This window comes from Nothobranchius furzeri, chromosome 9 (genome assembly GCF_043380555.1).
Source record: "Nothobranchius furzeri strain GRZ-AD chromosome 9, NfurGRZ-RIMD1, whole genome shotgun sequence".
Taxonomy (NCBI): domain Eukaryota; kingdom Metazoa; phylum Chordata; class Actinopteri; order Cyprinodontiformes; family Nothobranchiidae; genus Nothobranchius; species Nothobranchius furzeri.
In genome coordinates, this window is record NC_091749.1 from 57,850,729 (window position 1) to 57,869,729 (window position 19,001).

The following is a 19,001-nucleotide window of genomic DNA, read 5'->3' on the forward strand; positions in this document are numbered from 1 at the left end:
ATCACAGAGGCCTGGGTGGTCACTCAGTAAATTGCAAAGAGCTAAATATTACATGACAGCAGAGCAAAACGAAAAGGATCAAAATGACAACAGCTCGTTGTAATAAATCATCCAGCCCGTCAGCTTTTGAAGTGCAATAATTTCCATCTAAGAGCTGCTTTAGTGTATTGAGTGGCACCATCTCTCTCTGTGCACTGATCAATTCCAGCGACGCACCACCCAACCACTATCCGACAGCGCTGTCACCGTGCCAATTATCTTAGTAGTCAGCGTCAGCGGTTCCAATCAACTTTATGGCACAAGCCTCGAATCCTGCAGCTCTACAAGCGCCGGCGCTCTTCCGATCAAGTGCTTTTAAGGAGGAGCAGATGTGACAGTTAGGGGTGTAATCTGGATCTTTAATCTGTTGATTTGCACATTTCTCATGTGGTCCTGTTGTGCCAAATCAAAAATGCAGCCATCGACAGCAGAACTGTTGACGTGGCACTCTGCTTCCTTTCTTCTTTAATATTCAGACTGTCATGCTGTCAGAAGCCGACGACTATTTAAAAAATTCATCTATAAAATCTCTGACTGTACCTGCATATAGACAGGCCTTTGATTGGAAATGTTTATAATTAAAAGCTGCCATAAATGCTTAACTGGAATTTTTAGAAAGCACCTAGAATAAAATAAATATGGTGGATAAAATAACTTGAAAGAGTTGCCCTTCAGCTAAACAAAATGTTTTGTGAAAAAAAGAGAGAGAAATGAATAATTTTAACCAGAGTTGCTTCCATTCATTTTCCCACATTTTCATCCCTGGTGGCGTTTAGAGGACATTACTTCCCATTCATAATTGTCAGGGTCAAAAACTGCTTTGTTCTGCCCACTGGTGTTCTCTCACGCCTGAACAGTTCAATTACTTACTGCTGAAAGGAAGCAACACACGGGCAGTAAATAATTCTGTCCTGCACAGACCATCTCACAATCACACACCCACCTCGGTGACTCCGCGCAGAAAGGCTTCCTTGGCCAGTTTGGCGGGTCCATCCACTGTTTTACCATCGTCCTCCGGGCCCCAACTAGCGCTGTAGATGTCGATGTGTTGGGGGTTCAGACTGAGGGACTGGGCCTCCACCATGTCTGTCACTTCTCCATCCAGCATGCGCACACCTGCAGCCCAAACACACAAATCAGAACCAGTCTAGACTGGAAACCATCAGCTGTTGTGGGGGGGTGGGGGGCGAACTTCACAGGGGGGGAAGTGGGGTTTCATCCGTGTTTTTACATATTTGTTATGCGGGCTGTACTGGTGTGATTCTGATGTCTTCTCAGTGGCGCAGAGCCGCTGATCATCTTCTGTGCAACCTCTGTGATATTACTGTCGACCCAAGCATACAATTCAAACAGTATCTTTATTGATTTTCTTCTGTGGTTGAGTTGGTTGTTAAAAAAAAGAAGGAAGGAATGAGATGAGTGGAATTGTGGGTGAACCATCTCCTCAAGTAAAGCAGACCCTCTGAGACTAAAAATTCATCTAAGGGATGAAGGAAAATATTACTTTGATTCCTTTGGATAAAATTAGCACAGCTCTGAGCGTAATGAGGATCAGACACTCTTGATTTTTAGAGATCTGAATGATTCACCCAATGCTTCAACTGAAGCCCTTTTATAAGGAGAATAAAGGTGACAGCAGACACGGGCATTTTCTGAGAAAAACAAGAACAGGTTTTAAGTTTGTGTCTAAAATATTTCCTTCAGTAAACACTGACAAAATTTCAATCACTCACTTTAAGACATTTTTTTTTAGCATTTGCAAATCTGCTTAATTTCTTCCTGACACTTCCAACAAATAGCTGCCTAAAGATGCACACACGGAGCCATCAGCCTGTTTAATCTACACCGTTGCAGCTTTCAGTTTGACATTTTTCCTGCTCTGAACTCTAAAAGGCATCTTTGCACTTGCTTGCTTTCATTTTCTCATAAGAGGATTTTGCTACGTTTATCTGATGAGCAAATGTTTTGTGCTTAATTTTATGTCTGACTCATTTCAGCTCCACCTGCTACACAAAGTTGTCTGCTTAATAGAAAACACAGTAGGACATGTCGACTAAGAGTATACAAAAACAACTTAAATGTGTTCGTTTTTTTGTCACCTTAATAAAGCCAAAGGCATTTTCTGCTGCTGTCAGAGAAAATGAACGATGAAATTTCATTTGCTAAAGTGAAACCATTCACTATCCAGAATGTTTAATCTCAACAGGAGTTGAATCACTTCAAAACAACAGAATTATGCAGCGACTCCCCTCCAAAATGTGCATTACAACTATTTAACTTGAGCCCGTCTGAGCAGATAAAAAAAAAGATCTGGACAGTTGTTTTGCCTTCAACAAACCAGACAGACACGATTAAATTTGCAGAGTGGTTATTAAATTGCTGTCTCTACCTTGTGCTGCAAGACTAACAGCAGAGTGAAGAGACAAATATGTTTCTTAGGTGCATGTGAAATTTAATGTTCCCATCACAAGAATTTTTATACAAAGTCAGTCCTCTTGAAGCATTTTAACTGTGATTTTAGCTAAAATAAAGACAGAAAAGTGTAAGAGACTGATAATCTATGTGCATGTCTCTGGTGTTGGTTTGTTATTTTAAATGTTTGTCCTTTCAGCAGATAGACAGCAGAAGGTACAGAATGAGTTAGAAACTGGAAACACCACGTTTGACACTAAATTAAAGCAGACCCGAATCAAAGCTCTATGTCATTTCACCGATTGCATTTCAGAGCTGTTACTGAATGCAAAACCAATATATTTGCAGCAGACTGCCAATTCACACAACGGTAGTAATACTTAAAAAGATTTAGCGGCATGCTGCTCCCAAGAAATAGACTGAAAATAACGCAGGCACTGCAGGACCTGTATTTCATTAGACTATTTGACTCTTCTGTCAGTTAAAAAAGATTTCCCTCTGCAAGAACAAATCATTCATCCATGCCGCACCTCCAATCTTTGCATTGTAAGCCACGCCAACTCCGCAGATCCCATTGTTGGCCACTGCCGCCACTTCTCCTGCACATCGCGTTCCGTGCCTGGAAAAGAGAAGGAATATGAAAAAGTCAGAGGGAAACTCTTTTTCCTTGTACGCACCGTCCACCTATTGACACAGCCTTTCACTGTGCCCACAGGTGGGTAGATGTTTATTAAAAGTTGAAAGGATGATTATTGATTTCCCTGTGGCCAACATGTAGAGTGAGACAATGCAAATACACAGAGACAGGTTCTTGGCCCTGATGCCTTTGAACAAACAAATTTGTCAATGAACACAATCCATTGTGCATTATCATCAGCTATGCAGCATTAGAAAACCTGGAATGCCTGAAGTGTGTGTAAAAGCAAGAGAGAAGGGAAATGAGATGTTGTATTACTATAATAAATTAAACATGAGCCCCTGTGGTTAGGTTTAGCTCCAGGCACCACGGTGTGCAGATCCAAAAAGCTGCTTTAGAGGGGCAGATGATCACATTCCAGTCAGGTGTGCTACCTTTGCCTGCCAGACATGCACCCTCAATGCCCCCTCAAACCCTAGCAGTCCCTCTGGATGGCAGCCATTCCTAGACTGGAACAACTCATTACAACAGAAGGAACCATCTGAGCCTGCAGGCCTCTACTGAGGCAGAGAGACTATCCAAGACAAAAAATTAAACACTATAACAGCAGCCAACATCCTTTGCTGATAAATAATGTTAAGTTGTGGACATTTAGCACAGCCTGCCAACAGTTCTACTACTGGTTATTACTCAGCAGTAAATGGTGTTGCCAAAGGACTGTCGAAATGAAAAAATGACAGAAGGGGCACAGGTCTTGGGAGGTATAACCCATCTGATGCTTCTAATTAAAAATCAAGACCTGCTTTTATTGAAGCCTCCACCCATGGACAGAAGGTCACAGAACAGTTACTTATTTGCCATTCTCTGGGGATCTCCAAAAGGGCAAAGGTTAATGCCAATGCCACAATCAATGAGCGGTGCCACGTCTCCTGTACGTCACAGGGTGGTGTTGGGATGGAGTAGTGGACATGTTGGAGCATGTCTCTTTAGAAAACAAACAAAACAACACTCACATACAGATGTCACCGAGTCATTTTTCCACTGAAGCCTGTCACAACATTCCTGGAAGCACTAGTCCGCTGACTTTGGGAGTATTACGTTATGCATCCGTGTTTGTGATGCAAACGATAAGCAGAAGCCGAGGTGTCTGCAATGAGATGCCAGGCATGCATAGACTGATCCTTCCTTCTGTGGTCAGCTAAATCTTTTTCAAATATGTCTCCTGATTTATTCACTACATTAATTTACACGGTAATACACGATTGGGGAAACTGAGGTAAAGCTCTTGGCTCTGATTTTGCTACTGCTTATTATGTCAACTTTTGGAGCAATTTTCACAGAATTGGTAAAATGTATGAAAAATTCTTCCACGTTCTCCCAATCCATGTTAAAAAGCAATAGAAGTACGAGTGGTGGTGCATCTGATGGTAAAGGACTTTTTAAACTCAAGAGTTAAATGTCCGATACCGAGGGGTTGCTATTGTAGTGTTTTAGGTTTTAGGTGAATTAAACTAGTTTTTTTAAAGTTTCTAACATTTATTTGAGCCTACAAGTTTTCAGTGTTGTAAATTTTGGTTAGAAACGTTTAACTAAAATGTACAGTGAATACAGTAAAAGTTGTTTATTCAAAAACTGAGAGAGCATTGTACTGGAAAGTAGTGGTTTCATCTGATAAAATAGTCAGACTCAGGAACTATTCAGATTCTCATTCCGTGAATCCCCATGTGATTTAGTTGTCTAAGGAGCTTTGGATGACGACTCTAGAATCATCAGACTGAACAAGAACAGTTCAGGGAGCGAAGAATGTCTTTCACACATGGATTCACAACCTAAACCTGACTAGGAGTCTTAAGGATGTGCTGGAAGAAAAATTTCACTTCAGTCTGACTGAAACACACAAACGCACACACACGCACGCAGACACACACACGCGCGTGCGCGCACGCACGCAGACACACACACACACACACACTTTTTAAAAGTCAGAATTTTATCATAATTTACAATTATTTTAACTAGTTTGCTTTTTTATTTATTGTACATTTCTTAGGAATGCAAAAACACATCTGCCATCAAAGCATTTACATAAAAAAATCTGATTTGAACTAATTAACACAAAATAACATCTGAACAAATGATCATTCTTTTATGCAACTTTGAAGTAGTGTAACGTATCACTTCTTCATCAACAGCATAACACTGGTAGCCTGGCAAGCCAGATTAGTCTGGCAATGCTCCATTGACGGCTCTCTGTTGTGGGGCGGGTTCTACCGTTGTCTTTCAAATGATCTCCGCATTCCACTGGACAATGAATGTGACATCCTCTTGTTTCACTCTGTTGCATCATCCCACCCACCAGGCATATAGAGTGCCCTGATTGGCCCACAAAGCGGATAAAGCTCTGTGATTTGTTCACTAAGCAGATAGAGCACTATGATTGGCCCACCATTATGCACCAATCACAGCTCTTTATGTGTTTGAAACCCCTCTAGAGAGCTGTGATTGGCCAGCCAGAATGCTGTTAGGGGCTGCAGAGGTTCCAGTGGAGTGTTCCTAGACCAAACTTTGCAAAGCAAGAATTTGGTCTAGTTCACTAGGCTATAACACTAGTTGAAGTGGCTGAGAATAAAATTGTGAAAATGTGTATGTTTGACTATTGCATTAACATCATTCATTCAGAAATCAGAAATACCCAAATATCAAAATTATTCACATTTAATCACAACAGAAACACAAATGTGTAAACCACACAGCATTATTTATGGTGACAGTAAAATCTGGTGTTTGTGAGCAAACAGGTGCTAATAATGCTAATGTAGCAACGCAGCTAGCTCTTAGCAGAAATGCAGAGTAAATTCCCATCTCCCAGTGAAGCCACGTTAGCTGAATGAAACTAGAGACATCATGAAGTTGACATGAAGTTGACATGACTTTACTCCACACACAACTCAGCTATGATCAGGCTTATCTTGTGTCACATTTAAAATAGTACAAGTGGAAAAAGATCCATGAACCTGCTGCTCTCAGGCTTTCTGACAGAGCGTGGCCTACAGACAAATCTACAGTTTTTCTGCTTTGGCAGATTAACAAATTCAGACCACTGAGAATCTAAACTGGCTAAGAGGCATGCTGTGATACTGCATAATATAAGCCTAATGAATCGATACCTGGGAAATGCAAGCTATAATGGGAGCTAAACATGTTCCAACAAAATATTAAGAGTATGCCAATTTTAATTTTCCTTTTTTTTTGTGGCCAACCAGTGTGAACTACTGGATGTAAAATCACTGGAAATAAAAACAAGAGATGGTTTAGAGATCCAGACAGGATTTCCAATGGAGCTGGAAAACACTTCCATCACAGTGTGTGTGCGTGCATGTGTGTGTGTGTGTGTGTGTGGGGGGGGGGGGGGGGGGGGGGTAATCTGGCAAAACTGTACAAGGAATTGATGCAAAATCTCCCACCGATTTAGAATTCAGTGAGTGAAGGCCACAGCAGGTGATTCATATAACTTCCATTAGAAAACCATTCACTCACTGTGACGTGCAAAGAGTGGCAAGTTTGGACTTAATGCTACCTTCAGGACAGATGTGTTTTAATGTTTTAAAACAAAAAATACACCGTTTTAATACCATAAAATCACCTTAAACTTAACAGACCCTTAGATTGTTTTGTCATCTGTCTAGGAAATGAAAGTAGTGCTAATAGCTTCAATACTTCACAACCAAAACTGCTAAAATTAGAACATCTCTATATCTTCTTAGAAGCTAATGCCCATCATCAGCAGTCTAAGGATATCCTAAGGAATTAATTGCCTTAATTTCTATTGTTCTGCAGAGCTGATAAAACTGACATTATTATGGAGCAAAGCCTGGATTTGATCCTCAGGCTGAAGGCTAATAAGAGAAAAGGCTAAAGAGGTGACAGCAAAGCACAGGAGACCGTGACAGGAAGTGCTGCAGTAAAACAGAAGCTGTCTGCAGGAATAATAGGCTCTTCATTCAGATGAAACAACGTTCCATCAGCTGTTGAACAAGGTGTATCTGTTAATTAAAACTTCTGTAAAACATGACAGGAGGCTTCACTTAAACAAAAAGATTATTTCTGATCAGATTTGCTCAACTTTCAGCACTTTTGCTGCTTACTCTTCCTCATAGAATATATTTTCTGAATTTGTTGTACAGAGTTGTGGCTTGTTTTTAGGAGACCATCCACATCACTTACTCTAAAACTTAATATTTTGTTTCTTTAAAGCAAAAGTTAGAAAAAGCCTAATTATCTGTGGAAGAATGTTTTTGAGCTTTCAACAAACCAAACCTAATGATGCAATTAGTGTGTAGTAAGTAAGTAAGTAAGTACATTTTATTTATATAGCACTTATCACATGTCTGGCATGTCAGAGTCGGGGGCAGTGTGGATGCCCCCGACTCTGACATGCCAGCATGATGTAAAACTATTCGACTGGAAGGTGCACAGTCCTTCTTTTTATAGCACAAGCTTTTTAACACTTAAATATGTTAAAGAAAAAATCTATTTGGCCCTTAAACATTTGTGCCACATATTCTTCTCTGCAGAGTTTTGATTATTTCTAGGAAAAAGAAAGTAAGAGAGGCCCTTTTTGCATCCTACAAATTGTATACCAACTCTGACTTCCTGTGTCAATTATAATAACAGGAAATTATAGAGAACAGAGAGTAAATATAGCAGGTCTTGTTCTGAATTCAGCCTAAAAGAGAGGACCCCATAGCAGCCTTTTAGCACAGGGGTTATGGCTGACAGAGAGCTAGAGGCCAACAACATGAGCCGGGTTCCTACCAGCAGCTGGTAAAGCCATCAACATTGTACAAAACCTTAACTGCCTTCATGAGGAAATACTGAAGAGACATGCAACTGTCACACTGATGTTACTGAGCCTCAGGAAATCAAGGAATGACAGAAAAAGTGTTCATTCTCACCTGCACTGTAAAAGTAGACCACAAGAAAAACAAAATGGCAGATGTTTTTTTTTCTACCCCGGGCTCATTATATTTACATTTGCCACCAGTAAGGCTGGACTTCCTGTGCTGCATAAACACACAGCAAAATTCTAGGGTTCATCCTCTCCGACCCGAGAAGCTTTGAATGCACCTCTCATTACTGGATCGAATCCGGGATCGAACCTGCAACCTTCTGATTACTGGACAACCTCTACCTCCTAAACTACTGTTGTTCCTGCAAACAGTGTTAAGATTGGTAATTATCCCAGTGTGCCACATTTTAAAACAACAGTCGTTGTCATTAAAAACACTTCTTCTACATATATTTTACATTAAAATTACAAGTTACCTTTATATTCAGTCCTCAAGATAACATTTGTCTTTAACCTTTATTTCTTTTGGATTAAAGCTTAATCACATTAGAAAAATCATTGTCGTTCTAGAGGCTGCAGATAGTGGCATTTGCAGTTCATTAGTCTCTTGGCTTCACTAAACCTCAAAGGTAAATCTGAACAAGTGTTTCGCTCTGCTCATTCTCAGGTCTGTTAATGGTTCTGCCAGTTAACAAATGAGCTGGCTTCCAGCACAAAAAGGTCTGCTGATGTTTATAGGGCACAAAAAGAAGTAGTATACGAAGTAAATGCCCCGAAAGAAACTTGTTTGCACCATTGGGCCTCTTTATCCAATTCTGTGCACTGAATATCTTTGTAAATATTTCAATTCCTTACAATGCTGAAGTAAAAAGAAGAAAGTTTGACTTGTGGAGATCCATTTATGATCGCTGGACCTGATTTAAATCAGTAAATGGTTTAAATGGAACATTCGTATCAACAGTTTCGTCCAAAAAACTGCACATAAAAAGAACTGCCCTGATGGAAGTCAAAGAAAATCCTGGAAAGAGAAACATCTAGATCTCATGCTGCTTTAGATAAACATGGGGGCAAATGGTGCTCACTGCTGCCTGTATGCTGGGAAAGAAAGACAACTTTATGGAGGTGAACAGAGTTGGGCTTTCAGAAAGGAAACAGACAGTTACAGTTTCACACAGACCATGTCATGCCCTCGCACAGGGTGTTTACACATTCATCTGCACCAAAACTACTGCAAAGTAAGGGAAAAACACACACATAAATCTTCTCAATTGATCCTACCACAGCAAGGCACACAGGGATGGGTGGCAGTCAATAAGAGTTGAGGTGTGAGAGAACTGGAGAGGTTCATCCAAAGGAGAAAAAACCTCAATAAGAAGGGTTTTAGCTGGGCTTCTGGCCACGATGAGCCAGTAGAGGAGCTTAAGCTTGCTTTGGCGCAGATTTTAGATATTTGGAGCTACACAAGAGGGATGTTCTCCCAACAGTTTCTCACGCAGAACTTCACCCATTTTAGTAATGGTGGGAGAAATTTCTGGGACACCAGTTCTGGTGAGTTTTGCAACGCTCAACTAGTCGGCATAGAAAGAAAAGTCATGTTGTCTACTTCTTAAAACTTTGACCTCCATCTGTATGTGGTTCTGAACAAGTAAACTATTTTTAATGTGCACACATTTACATAAATACAATCCTCCATCCAAGCTTCCAGACATGTCAAAAGCATAGTTACAGCATGTAAAGACTCTGACAGGGGCTCCTTATCCACAATGCCAAATCCTCATTCCTATCTAAGATCGAGACATGCTCAACTTCCATCATCTCTGCTTATCATCAGTAATAGTGCTGAGTTTCAAGTCAAAACAGACTCTCAAGCCAGCAGCCCACAGCAGATTACTGCAAATAAGAAATTAAAGTGAAGAACAGGACAGGCAGTGAGGATGAAAGAGGAGGAGGAGCGGGGACCTTCCCCAGCCAAGAGATTTGCTGTTTTATTAATGCTGATGAACTTCATTCAATCCAATTTTCTGCAGGGCATCACAGCGATGATAAACAAACTCTGATGTCATCTGGAAATGCCACTGCAATAACAGAGTTATACTTTAAAGCAATACTTTTAACGCTAGTGCAGGTTCGTCAGACTGTAAAAATCGTCTTTGTGCTTTAAAGTCAAATCTAATCAAATGGAGACAGAATTCAAGTCAGGAAGGAAACTTCCCAACAAAGGATAAGCTGCAAAACATTCCGACTGCTCAGAATTTATACTAAAAAGAAGCTTTTAATTTATCACATATTTCTCCACACAATTAGAAAAGCAAGTTTCAGTAAAAGACAAAAGAGGACAGTGATTAAACTTTAATCCACGTACCTGTTGTCATTAAGCTGCGTGTATCGAGGCTGAGGATCTGGGTCTCCATCGTTCACATCGTAACTGGCATCTGGGTCCTTAAAAGGACAGAAGAGCAGTTCTCAGCAGCTTCTACATGAAAACCAGTGTTTTAACTCATTCATCTGCAAGACTCACATAGTTTTGCATCAGGTCGGGGTGATTTTTCTCAATTCCATCATCCAAGATGGACACCACTACACCTTTCCCTGTGTAGCCCAACCCCCATGCTACCTTTGCATTCAGGTCACGGTGGTTGGTGTTGTACTGTGGATAAAGGATGCAAATAAATTAGGCTGAATTAGTCAGAGGAGATATATTTTTGTGTTGACAAGAAGGATTTGTAAATATATCCCTGAGTCTTTCATCATAAGGCTTGATGAAAACAAAATTTGTATCAAAAGGTGGCTGGAGAAAGGGATTGCTGTTCATATTCATAAAGAGAAGAAATTTCACTGAAAGACTGTGTTAATCAGCACAGAGAACACCTATTTTAAGCATAAAAGTGCCACACTTGCCCCAATTACACTTTTAATAACTATCAAGTAAAGGAAATTAACACATAAGTGGATGATGGCACACAGCAATCATTCTGCCTGCTATTTGATGGGCTTTTGACATTTAACTTGACCTTTTATCAGAAGTCATGTCTGGCTTTCTAATAGTTCAAAGCTGCTCTTTTCAAAGTTCACCATTAAAACGTAATGTCTCTGATGTGTCATTCAGAGCGTTTCCCGCTTAGATTCCGGCACTCACGTTGTGTAAGTTTAGTGGATCAGACAGAATTAAGCTTTCTCTTCAACCTTGGAACATCCTTGACACTTAAACCACTGAGAGAGAAATCAATTAAAACTGAGAGTTGTGATTTGCAATGCAGAGTAAGACTGAAAAGGGCCTTTTGTGGCTGACATGTTTCATTTTGAATACTGCCGATCAACCCAGTGCTTCTCCTTTTCTCTTTCAGCACAACGGCTTCTTCTCCACTTTAAGATGTGATTTATCAGTGTCACAATTTCTGTCTCATTAAAACTAATTTAGGAAATGTGATACATATTCACTGGGACATCAAATGCTGAGTATTAGCATACATCCATAAATGACACCTTGCCAGCAGAACCCACCTACATTCTCCTCTGGTCGGCCAGGTTCTTTTTTAATGAGACACAAGTTTACACGGCACGCTAAAAGAGGAGCAGCAGCACTTTTGAGGAGACCCGACAACCTTTTCTGCATGCTTGTGCATTTAATTGGGTGTAAATATTTGGAGAGCTTCTAAACAGCTACACCTCAAGTATACAGTGGAATAAAACAACAACAACTCAAATCCTGAGGCAAATTAGGATTTTGTATTAGTGGTTAATCACAAATATTTCTCTAAACTTTGTGCAATTGTTTAAAGTCTATAGCCAAGTTTATGCTTTTCCAAAAGTGGTGGAGCTGACATGCACATGTACAAACACAAACATTTTCTTGTTCTCCATTGCCTAAAGAGTCCTTCAGAGCAATTCGCCGCCAAACCCTTGATATAGCACCTTCAAGGGTTCCACAACCCTGACAGAAGCAAGACTGCCAAGCACAGGTGCCACTGGTCCCTCCTACCATCAGCAGCAGGCGGAGAGGATGAAGTGTCTTGCCCAAGGACACGACGATCTCCCCTTTAACAGACTAATTTGTCCCGACTCTCCTCCACCTCATCAAAGGAGAGTCGGGACGTGGGTGGCCACCTTCAAACCCACGTTTCCCACAATTTCCTTCCAAAAATTTTAAGTATTCTGCACATTTATGAACTCCTTCAGTGGAGGGTTGTATAAGTATTCATATCGTCAGACTTCTGCTCCACGTCTGCTGCTAGGTACTTTCAACACTCTTTATTTCTTGGAAATAGGGGTGTTAACAATTTTAAAGGAAGTGGTCTGCTGACTAGGCTTGCACATACCACGATGGACATTTTAGAAACTTGGCACCGTTTGCAGGCCTGCCACAGAGGGCTTGCATTGACAGATGATGGTGTAGTATCTCTGCACCTCCGCTGACAGAGAAGTATAAACTAGGCTTTAGTATCTGACATTGTAAACCTTCTAGTGGAAATAATGATTATCAGACTTTGCAAATTAAGAATTTATCATAATTCATCAGCCAGGTGCATAAACATATAAACAGTTTTTGTTTTCTACACTTTGAAGTTCAGTAAGAGAGTGAAGATGATAATTTACTTAACAGAAGTGAAGCTGACCTTTTGACTTCAATACAAACAGCAGAAGATTTAAATAAATGTGTAGTTTCTTGCCTGTGCCACTAATAGAGAAATTACCAAATTTGGTGAACAGCAAAAATCATTAATTTGACTACTTTTCTCCAAAATTAAACCCATATATCACAGAAAGCACCATTATTTGTTGCAGATGTTACACAATCAAAAACTGTGGTTGGAATGGAAGTCAATGGGACGTTTTTGTCCACTAAGGTCACAAGAGGATGGTAACTTTTAAATCTGTTGCTACACAAAAACTATTGATGGAAAAATGTTAATATTTTAGATATTTCATAACATAACCAACAGTGATTTACAATAAATGTCCCAGGAATAAAAAGGAATTTCTTTGGGTGGAAAATAGAGAAAAAATAGAATGTGTGTTTTCATTTTTTTTTTAATTACAGCAATGAATTTGAGTAATCAAACTGGCATTTGAAGGGTTAAAATCCTCAAAGTGACTGAAGTTTTATATGTTTAGGCAGGGCTGACGTTGTTCAACAGATCTATGGAAGAAAAGAAAAAAATATATATAACTGCATTCATTTTTTTATAGCCACTTTTATGGGAGGGTGTTTTTGTTCTCTAAGGTCACAAGAGAGTAGTGTTTTTATTTTTTTTTCATAGTGTTCCTTTGGTCTATTTTCGAAATCCCAAATTGAATTCCTAAAATTTTCCAGAGAGAGGTTTTGGGACAACATTTTGTACCATGTGTACAAACAATACTAAAATGGTATCAAAAAGAAAAGCAGAAAAACTGCCTAAATGGCTAAAAATGTCCCTAATGACGCCTGTGGGTTAATTAAATTAGCTTTTTAAATATTTACATTATTCTAAGATCTGTAATGTCATGTAAGATCGAAGCAGTTCAACGTCTAGTCAAATTTATGACAAGTAGAAGCACTACAAGAGTCAGTGGCCATTTTTTTTCCTTTTCTTGTTACGGTCTCGCCCACACTGTTTCACCTGACATGAAGAAAGTATTGACAACAGCAGTTATTTTAAAGAACAGGTGACGTAAGTCTGTTTTGCAATGTCATGAATCATTTTCTGCCTGGAGCTACTTCGCAATAATTGAAGAGAGGAACTGAGTCTTGGGAGTTGTTGGTGTTGCTTTTAACAGGCCAGTGTATCAGTGGCATTCCTCAAGTCAAATGTGAAAATCAATCCAATAAAAACGGGTCTACTTCGAGATAAATTACCTCCGTCTCGCTCTGCCTTTTCCCTTCGCTGCTGTGCTGTTTATAGACTACAGTAAACCTCACTTTCTCAGAACACACCTTTCAGAATTCAAATACATTCTTTATGTACCCAAGTTTGTTGATTAAGTCAATGACAAATCTTTTGCTTCCTGTCCTGCAAACAAGACAGTCAACAAGATTCCACACCAAAAATCATACAGCGAATACAAGATACGCCTTTCGACTCTGTTTAAAATATTTTACACCCTGTACTGATTTTCAGCAGATTCAGGTGAGCTGCAGTGCTATATTGTGTCTTGGTCCCACACACACTTTTGTTGGGGTAGGTTTTTTTGTGCAGTGTAAATACCCACCAGGTACCACTGGTCTTTATATTTGGGATCTATAAACTCGACAACAGTATCTCTCTTTTTCCTCCGTCTTGACACCTGTTGCTCTGCCCAAGACACCTAAACAAAGAAAACACAAACATACAAGAAGTTCAGTAAAGTAAAATGATTAATTTGCTTATAAAAAGAAGACACAAAATAACCATGCACTACCCATGAGTGTCAGCATGTCAAATGAATTAACAGAGATCCTAATTCTCAGTGGGCTGACAGCTGACAGAGTGAGATTAGAGGCACAGGGGCATGGCGGACTTCTCACTAATGAGACTGGCTGCTGAATTCCAGAGCAGGTCCGGACTTATTAACATTTTTGGTTGGTGTACAATGTAATTCATGAGAAAATGTTGTATTTATTATGAGTATACCTGGACATGCATGCAAAATGCGGACAAAAAATGTCCAAATTATACAACCGTTGGTAGCAAGCTTTCAGAATGTGGGAACATTTGCAGAAATTGTTGACAGAGCTGGAAAGCAAACAGTGAAAATAACTCTGAAATTACTCCCTCTGTTGCATTGTGCTCACGGTACAGCAAAGCACCTGGGAAGACGACTCACACGGAAAAAAAAAATTTGGAGAGGGAAGATGGAAAACTGCCTGCTGCAAGGACGGAGCACCTGAAGTGAAGGGCAACTGAATTACAGCACATCTCTCGCTCTCCCCACAGATCACAAGAGACTCAGCAAAGAAAGAGGAGAGACGTCATGAAGGTCACATTAACTGCTACACTGAAGCAGAGCCAGTTCAACATCCACAAAACACAACCAACCAAAAGATAAGGAATTCACATCAAAGGTTGGAGAGGTTTATGTTCAACTTCAATCACTTGAAGTCACAATGAAGTCAGGTTGTATGGAGTGCTGCCGAGGCTGCTTACGCACAAAACTGAGCAATTGTTTTCACACAGAACACGTGTTTTTAGAGAACAAATCTGAAAATGTCCCAAACACGTCATTAAGTCAAAACTTTTGCAGACAAAGTCAACTGCTCTACATTTCCAGCAGGCTTCTGTTAAAGGTGTCAGTGCTACATTCACATTTTCACCAGCAGATAACACTTGCATGTACACTGCGGTTACGTTGAAAGGAAACAAGTTGACCTCAAAAGATCAACGCAGATATGAAAAAAACTCGCATCTTTGTGAATCCAACACCTTGAAGGCTTTGATCACATATCTTAAACTCCTAAATGAAAACAAGCTCATCAAATGTGTGATTATTTTTTAGGCTATAGACTTTATTGGGAATGGAAAAAAATAAATATCCAATATAACGTGATAAGTGCTGCCACTGAACTGTCATGATTTGCTGTCAACAGGATGCAGCCTTCTTGCAAACAGCCTGAAATGTAAGAAGTCACAGCATTTCTCCAGAATCATTTTATTTCCAGTAAACCTTTCTTTTGCGTCATTCGGTTGAGTTTGAGATTTCCCCCGTTCCTATTTCCTGATTGGTTTTACAGTCACATTCGAAACTTTGGTTCTTTTTCTAACTTCGTTCGGCGTTTCACTATGGGAATCGCCCTGGCGTGACCAACTACGGAAGCTCCAATGACATCACATCTGTCCTTGACAGACTGGTTGCGCCGTGCCAAGGCTCCGCCCACCCAGTATATACACGGCCAACAAACCCCTCCTACTCATTCTCGCTTTCTTCCCATGAGAAACTACAATTTGCTCCCTCAGCGATTTTCAGGCTATCTTTGGTTAGCTGCTTAACTGTTCCCAGGCGTGCCGTCAGGATACATCGCCGAACGCAGTACCAACACGTAGAGCCCTGCACGGGCCTAAAATCTGAGCTTGTGTCCGGCCTGGCCCGAGGGGTGGGCGGGGCGGGGGCCCAGCCCGACCCGGTCCGAAAAGGTTTTCAGGATTCTCTGGCCCGACCCGAGCCAGACTTTTTTTTAACCAACTAAATGAAAACAAAGTGTGTCAATCCTGACCAATGTGTTAAAAGGCATGCAGGATCTGATCAATTTGTTTTTCCCTCGTTTACCGTCACAGAGATAACGGCACACTGGCTCTGGTGTTAATCAAGTTAAATTTTATCTCTTTCCAACAATTTTCACAAGAAAACAAAACAGTCAAAAGCAGGGCTTGTGTTGAATGGATAGTTCCCGTATTTGACCGTTTATTTTGACAGAGAAAGAATTGAAAGTTTTACCCCGACGCACGCAGACGAATTGACATTTTATTCGTTACGCACAGCACAGGGATCGGGATGAGTATTATGGAGTCGGCAACTGATGTTGAAAAGAAGCTGAAACAAGGCCTTTATGACACAAAAACCAAAGCAAGGCAAGTCAGACATTTGGAGGAGTTTCTCCGATCAGGTCTCTTAGAAAAGCAACCTCGATCACTGCCTGATTACAGAGGAGAATAGAATATGAAACGGCCTTGATTTCATTACCCCTTTAAGCACCACATATTAGCTCCTTTATGTATTTTTAAGAATTTTATAGTTTAAGTAGCGAGGAGTTATTTGAAATCACATGCGCCGATGCGTCACCGTGATCCTGGTGATGCATCGGCGTTAAAGGGTTAAAAACTAAATGAAAACAAAGTGTGTCAATCCTGACCAATGTGTTAAAAGACGTACAGGATCCGATCAATTTGTTTTTCCCTCATTTACAGTCACGGAAAAACAGTTAAAAGCAGGGCTTGTGTTTGTGTGGACCGGATAGTTCCCATATTTGACCGTTGACCTATATTTTGAGGATAAAGAATAGAAAGAATTACCCCGACGCATGCAGACGAACTGACATTTTATTCGTTACACATATCGCATGGGTATAGCTAAATCACCCAAGAAAAGATTCCCATCTGAACATCTGAGCTGGACAGTGCAGCTCGCTGTCAGCACATATGTGCACAGCGAGCTGAAGTTGTGGAGATTGGCTTGGAGTGCGTCGCAGAACCAGAGCGCATGCGGGAAGGTTCCTCCTACTGAAGCGAGTGTTTTCCAAACCCTGTCGCTCAGAGAGACTTGTCACTTAGAAAATGATCCCGGATTATGAAACTTTGGCTGAATAGTGCTTGTTCCTGTCTTCAATGTGGCGACGAATCCATGAGCCTGTCTGAGGAGAAGCCCAGAATCTCGTCAGCTCAGAAAGCGCATTTGATTACGCACAAGCGTGACACGTCAACCCGGTCTCACAGTAAGACTGGGTTGGAACTGTTCAGGTTTACGCAAACAATCTTCACATAGAATTGACTTACAGATATAAAATTAATTCAGTAAAATATATCCATTCATTATTTTACAAGCACAGAGAACCGCATCAGATGGATGGAAGAGCCGCGGGTTGCCGAACCCTGGTATAGCCTATAAAATGACATGTTTTCTCCAGGACCAGAGAGGACGCAAACTCAATACATCTCTTTTATTGTTAGGTAATAATTTCTCCAAGTTTTGCGGTTGCGGGCGGGAGTAGACATGCACGCTACGGGTGCGGGCGGGAGTGTAACACACGTTGCCGTTGCGGGCGGTAATCGTCAGTAATTCAGGGGGAGCGGGCAGGAGCGGGATGAAGAAAACAGTCCCGCGGAGGGCACTACTGCTGCATTTGTGTTTCAGTTTTTTTATGAATTCGATTAAAAATAAAGGCGCCCGGCCTGGCCCGTGTCCAAGGTAACTACACAGTCGTTGGCCTGAAACCCGGCCCGATAGCCGTCGGGCCGGGCCGACCCGAGGGCCTAGGGCTTCAGTGCAGGGCTCTACCAACACAGTCTGGATTTGAGCTGAGTAAGTGCTTCTAGTCACTTGTCACACTTCACTAGGAACAGTCAACGCGTCACGGCGAACTGCTCCTACTGCTACTCGGTTGTCATTGACGGAGTAGTATTAGCGAGTGTGGCTCAAGCTAACGCGTTGAGGCAAGCTTGTCCTGTGCTTATTTAGCATTTATTTGCTAATGAGCTACTTTGGTGCAGCTAACGTGTCACGACGAGTTGCCCTACATATGTAATATAGCTTTAGTTGCAGACTTACACCTGCTACCTAGCTTGCTACGCTTTTTCAGACTAACGTGTCACGACGAGTCAGATTGTCAGCTATGGCTTCCACCCCTGCCCCGACGGACGGGTCGGAACCGAAGGCTAAAGAGGCTGCATCCCGCCTGTGCTCGGCGTCATGTGGGGCTTCCATTTCAGGCAGGGACCCTCATCCTATGTGCATAGCTTGAATGGGTGCTGCTCACGCCCAGGCATCGCTGGCTAACCCGCAGACATGCCCTCACTGCTCCTCCATGCCGGAGAAGATAAAGAAAAGGAGGCTAAGAGTGGCAGTGGCTAACGGCCGGGAACCAGGCCTCGGCTTGGGCACGCCTGTTGATACAGGTGACAACCATCAGCCACAAGCCTCCACTAGCTGGGCGGACATGATGGAAGAGGAGCCCCCGCTACCTCCTCTGTTCGAGGGGCTGGTGGAAGGCGGGCTGCTTGATGCGGGTGATGACGAGGCTGGAGGTGATGCGAACTCAGACCTCCTCGACTTGGACAAGGAAGAGGAGGAAGAGGATTCCACCTTCCCAGCTCAACGCTCTAGGCTGTCTAGCGGCACTGGGGTGGCATCGCAGGGGGACGCCGATCTGTACGAGGTTTGCCGACGAGCGGCGGCAAAGCTCAACATTCAGTGGCCTGCAGCCCAAGAGGCAGAAGGGGTGGAACGAGACCTGTATGGGGCTTCTTATGATGAGAGATGTTCAGTGGTGGGTGAGATCGTTAAGACTGTGCTCCCGCCGTCATCTCCACCGCAGAGTGAAGATAACTCCGGCGTGCATGTCGGCTCTCCGGCCTTGGAGAGACCGAAAAGTTCTCAGTTCCACTGGGGGTGGTGGTGTCC

At 41.7% G+C, this 19,001-nt stretch overlaps 1 protein-coding gene across 3 annotated transcripts in view; it reads right to left on the bottom strand.

The window, feature by feature from the left end:
• The window catches only part of furina (furin (paired basic amino acid cleaving enzyme) a), a 78,658-nt gene that overhangs the window by 9,338 nt on the left and 50,319 nt on the right, over positions 1-19,001 (bottom strand). For all 3 annotated transcript variants that reach the window (XM_015952937.3, XM_015952939.3, XM_015952938.3), the window contains exons 4-8: positions 14,124-14,219; positions 10,456-10,584; positions 10,300-10,376; positions 2,982-3,070; positions 983-1,155 (exon numbers count right to left, since the gene is read on the bottom strand). In XM_015952937.3, the coding sequence (XP_015808423.1) occupies positions 983-1,155; positions 2,982-3,070; positions 10,300-10,376; positions 10,456-10,584; positions 14,124-14,219 (564 nt within the window). The remainder of the gene's footprint in view (positions 1-982; positions 1,156-2,981; positions 3,071-10,299; positions 10,377-10,455; positions 10,585-14,123; positions 14,220-19,001) is intronic.